Source organism: Mustelus asterias, chromosome 6, assembly GCF_964213995.1.
Source record: "Mustelus asterias chromosome 6, sMusAst1.hap1.1, whole genome shotgun sequence".
Lineage (NCBI taxonomy): Eukaryota > Metazoa > Chordata > Chondrichthyes > Carcharhiniformes > Triakidae > Mustelus > Mustelus asterias.
The window spans coordinates 34988294-34993149 of record NC_135806.1 but is presented as its reverse complement, the minus strand read 5'-3'; the positions used below and the strand labels follow the sequence as shown (position 1 = coordinate 34993149).

At 44.3% G+C, this 4856-nt stretch overlaps 1 protein-coding gene across 1 annotated transcript; it reads right to left on the bottom strand.

Annotated features, from left to right (window-relative positions):
* Positions 1 to 471: 471 nt before the first annotated feature.
* Positions 472 to 1220, bottom strand: LOC144494795 (claudin-23-like). The gene has a single exon (XM_078214144.1). It carries the CDS (start codon positions 1183 to 1185, stop codon positions 487 to 489), a length of 699 nt encoding a protein of 232 aa, XP_078070270.1. The 5' UTR covers positions 1186 to 1220; the 3' UTR covers positions 472 to 486.
* Positions 1221 to 4856: the final 3636 nt, after the last annotated feature.

The window sequence follows — 4856 nt, the reverse complement described above, 5'->3', positions numbered from 1 at the left end:
TAAAGGATATAGAGGCACTGGAGAAGGCACAAAGAAGATTTATAAGAAGGATACCTATACTTTAGTCTTTACTGATAGGTACAAGCTCTTAACAGCCTGGGTTTCTTTTCTGTAAAATGAGAAGACCGAAAGATGACCTTTAAGTTTATGACAAACAGGATAGTGCCAGAGAAAATGTGGTCGATTCCAAAACCAAGGGCTTTAAATAAATATTGGGTAGTCACTAATGCAGTAAATCCAATAAGGGATTCAGGAGGAACTTTTTTTTTAAACCAAGACAGTGACTAGAATGTGAAACTTTCCGTGGGGCGGGGCGGGGTGGGGGAGGGGGAAACCAGGCAAACAGCAAGAGGAAAGGAATAAAAGGATATTTTGAAAGGGATAGATGACGAGGTTCCTCCGGAGGGTGGGCCAGTTTATGTGTAAACATTTAAATTCAAAGTTGTTAAATCCATACCGATAACCACCATCCATCATCAAGTCTGTCTACAGATCGTCATCCCATGGATTCGGAGTTGAGGGACTGTTCTGTGGTAAATCTATGACTGTGACGGGGTTGGAAATCCCAGTGGGATATTTGCTGGCAGGATAGGCTGAGCTTTTCGGGTAATAGTTCTTCTCCGCTGGAGTCTTGCCTTTAAACGACTTGCCGAAACTAAACAGCAGATGAATACCAGCTATGACTATTAGACAACCGCCGATGAAGCCAAGGACAACGGCGTATCCGACAGAGAGCTGGGTCCCAAGAGCAGTGTTGGGGATCTGCCTGAGTCGATCTGTATACCAGGAGACCGGAATCAGGGTCAGGCTCCCCCCGATCACAAGAATGATCCCTCCTACTCCAGAGACCGTGTAGTTGGGAACTTCCGTCCAACAGCGAACTCCTAAAGTTGTGACCAGGAGCCCAGCAGCAGACACCACCATGGAGGCGATCATGAGGCCCCTGGCGATAGATATCACTTGATAGTTAAAATAGGCATCGTCGCTCTGTCCGCAGGTCAACTCCCGCACCGATTGCTCGTCCTTGCAGATCTCCCACAGCCCCTGGTGGTGGATCTCATCCAGAGCCCCATTGGGAATGCCGGACACATCTCTCCAGGCAGGAGCCACAATGCAGGTGAGGATCAGCACATAGCCCGAGGGGGCGAAGACCAGCCCCAAGATCATCACTACTGGGGTCCGCATGCTGAGAACTGTCAACCCCAACAACTCAGCTCTTCAGTCCGGCGCTCCAGGATGTGAGCTAGCTGTGTAAAACCCCAAATACTAGTGCAGGGCGAGCCCAACTCTCAGATTACACAGAAACCAGAAAGACAGGTTTCCCTCTGGCACTCAACACAATGCTGAGCTCATTCTCCCCTTTCAATGCCAGCGCGCAGGTGGATTGCAATCCCGATTAAAGCGGGAAAAGGGTCTTGTTAATAAATGAAGTCAAATTTATTGAGTGAGAAATGTCATGTTTATTGTAGGGGGAAGGGAGATCTAATCAAAGTGTGCAGCCATTATCCCAGGATGTATGTACAGCTCAGCGTCCCAGTATGAGAAGTTGCTGTTGAGGTTTCGGTCAATACTGGCTTGCATTCCACGACACATTTCATGTTGAACTGGTATGCGGAGAGGAATGAGAATTGCATCGACCGGTTTACCACATATTTGGCAGTGAAGAGTTCAGAACGCACAACCTTGCCTCTAAATATTTAAAAACAAATCAATCATTTAGGAATTAAAAAGAGAAAATGCTGGAAATACTCAGCAGACCAGGAAGCACCTGCTGAATAAATGAGAGAAAAACAGGATTAACCTTTCCAGTTGCTGATCTTTGTCAAAACTGGAAGTTGTTAGAGATGTAACCGTTGGAATAGGAACAGGGAAGAAGAAAAAGGAAAGATTGTAGTGAGGTAGAAGGCAAGAATAAAGAACAATAACAGAATATTCTTTAAAAACTGTCATGCCTCTAATCATTCCAATTCTAAGAAAAGTTCATGAATCCAAAGGTTAGCTTTCTGACCTGCTGATTATTTCCAGCATTTTCTGGTTTTAACTCTTGTAGCCTGATTAACTTCTGCAAAGCATGATGGGAAAAGTAGCCAACCTTACACAACACAGGGCTTGAATCTTGCAAGTGTGATAAGTTCTACTCAACAAAGAGAATAGGGCCAGCAGATGAAAGCTGCTTTTACAAGCTAGCATTGAGGAAAACAGGTAACAAGGTCATCCCTGTACATGGCAAAATAACTTTCTCCATGCTGGAAGAAACTGGATAAAAAGGAACAAGTTAATAGCCTCAGCAGCAAGACCTCTCGGATCAACCATCGCTTAAGAAGACCGCCCTGAGCTCAGGACTCAGAGGGAGACTCATCAAAGGGAGCTTACCAACGACTTTACTTTCTCAGAAGACTAAGGAAATTTGGCACATCAGCTACGACTCTCACCAACTTTTACAGATACATCATAGAAAGCATTCTTTCTGGTTGTATCACAGCTTGGTATGGTCTTGCCCTGCCCAAGATTGCAAGAAACTACAAAAGGTTGTGAATGTAGCCCAATCCATCACGCAAACCAGCCTCCCATCCACTGACTCTGTCTACACTTCCCGCTGTCTTGGAAAAGCAGCCAGCATAATTAAGGACCCCATACACCCAGGACATACTTTTTTCCACCTTCTTCCGTTGCGAAAAAGATACAAAAATCTGAGGTCATATCAAGAACAGTGTCTTCCCTGCCACCATCAGACTTTTGAATGGACCTACCTCGCATTAAGTTGATCTTTCTCTATACCCTAGCTATGACTGTAACACTACATTCTGCACTCCTTTCCTTCTCTAGGAATAGTATGCTTTGTCTGTACAGTGCGCAAGAAACAATACTTTTCACTGTATAGTAACAAATGCGATAAAAATCAAATCAAAAACCTTGCAATGGATAGTATTCAAGCCATGAGTCTTGTGATTCATTGTAACTAACAAATAGTCAGTATTCTAATGAAATAAAGAGCAGTTCAGTGTTTGTCAAGTGCTTTAAACAGATAACAAGTAGTTTAACAAGTGATTTCAGTGAATCACTTAATTCATTTAATGAATGTTCAGTGTTTATCGAGTGCTTTAAACTATTAATAAAGAGTGATTTGTACAAAATATCTGGTTGGTGTCACTTTGTCTGTCACGTCAGTAACACCCCAGTTTGAAGGTCAACATCCTAAATTGCTCCTGTTTTTACACAAGCATAGCTCATCTGCATTCTGAAATGCACAGTATGAGCTAAATAGTAAAAGAATTGCACAAGACAAAAGGTGTGGTATAGAGGGGGCAAGTCTTTTAGGAACAGGTGCAGCCAGTCAATCTCATGAGCCCGTTCACTCATTCAATTAGATCATGGCTGATCTGTGTCTTAAAATCCATTTACCTTGGTTCCCTAATCCCTTAGTGACTTTGTGGTGATGGTCACTGTAAGACCAACCTTAAGGGTCACATGGCCTGAACAACCAATCAGCACCTAGCATAGGCAATCTCTGGGGCGGCGGGCTGGAGTTTTCTGGTTAGAAAGTGTGTACTCTGGACTAGCTCCAAACATGCAGCTAATGAAGCAATCTTGTAAATAAAATTCATTTATTGAACTTAAGAAGCCTCCACGAATATATCGTCACATCTTATTTAGCAAAAGTCTTAACAAATTCAGCTTTGAGATTTTCAAATGGCTTACCTTAAGAACGGAAGAAATAGGAGCAGGAGTAGGCCATCTAGCCCCTCGAGCCTGCCCCGCCATTCGACAAGATCATGGCTGATCTGAAGCTTCAACATCTTTTGAGAGAAATTTCGGTATTTTCACTGTCCTGTGTGCAAAGAAGAGCTTCCTGGCATCAGCCTTGAATGGCCTAGAATGACAGAATCTAGAATTCGGGCTCACTGTTTTAAAATAAGGGGACGCCCGTTTAGGACAGAGATGAGAAAAAACATTTTCTCTCAAGAGGCTTGTGAAACTTTGGAATTCTTTAAAGTTCATTTTATTAGTGTCATACGCAGGCTTACATTAACACCACAATGGAGTTAATCCCCTCGTCGCCACAATCCGATGCCTGTTCAGGTACACTGAGGAGGAATTTAGCATAGTCAATGCACCTAACCGGCACATCTTTCAGACTGGGAGGAAACCGGAGCACCCAGAGGAACCCACGCAGACACAGGAAGAATGTGCAAACTCTGCACGGGCAGTGACCCAAACCGGGAATTGAACTCGGATCCCTGCTGCTGTGAGGCAGTAGTGCTAACCACTGTGCCACCATGCTGCCCTTCTTTCTCAAAAGATGGTTGAGGCAGAAGTAGATTGGCTATTGATAAGGAAGGGGGCGAAACATTATCCAGGTAGTCAGGAATGTGTAGTTGAGGTTAAAGTCAGATCAGTCGTGATCTTATTGAATGGTGGAGCAGGTTAGAGGGGCTGAGTGGCCTACTCCTGATCCTAAACCGTATGTTTAAGGTTTCATTTTAAAGTCTTTGTTCTGGATTCCCTCACCAGACAAAATAGTTTTTCTCGGTACGGTAGCACAGTGGTTAGCACTGCTGCCTCACAGTACCAGGAACCCAGGTTTGATTCCGGCTTGGGTCACTGCTGTGCAGAGTTTGCATGTTCTCCCCATGTCTGCCTGGGTGTGCTCCAGTTTCCTCCCACAGTCTGAAAGACGTGCTGGTTAGGTGAATTAGCTAGTTCTGGAGCACAAGTCATAGTACTGAAGACTTGTGCTCCAGAATTAGCCATGCCCTTAACCAAGCTATTCCAGCACAGCTACAACACTGGCATCTACCCAGCAATGTGGAACACTGCCCAGGTATGTCCTGTACACAAAAAGCAGAACAACTATA

Coding starts and splice junctions, on each gene's coding strand:
- LOC144494795 (XM_078214144.1), bottom strand. CDS start 1,185: ATGCGGACCCCAGTAGTGATGATCTTGGGGCTGGTCTTCGCCCCCTCG.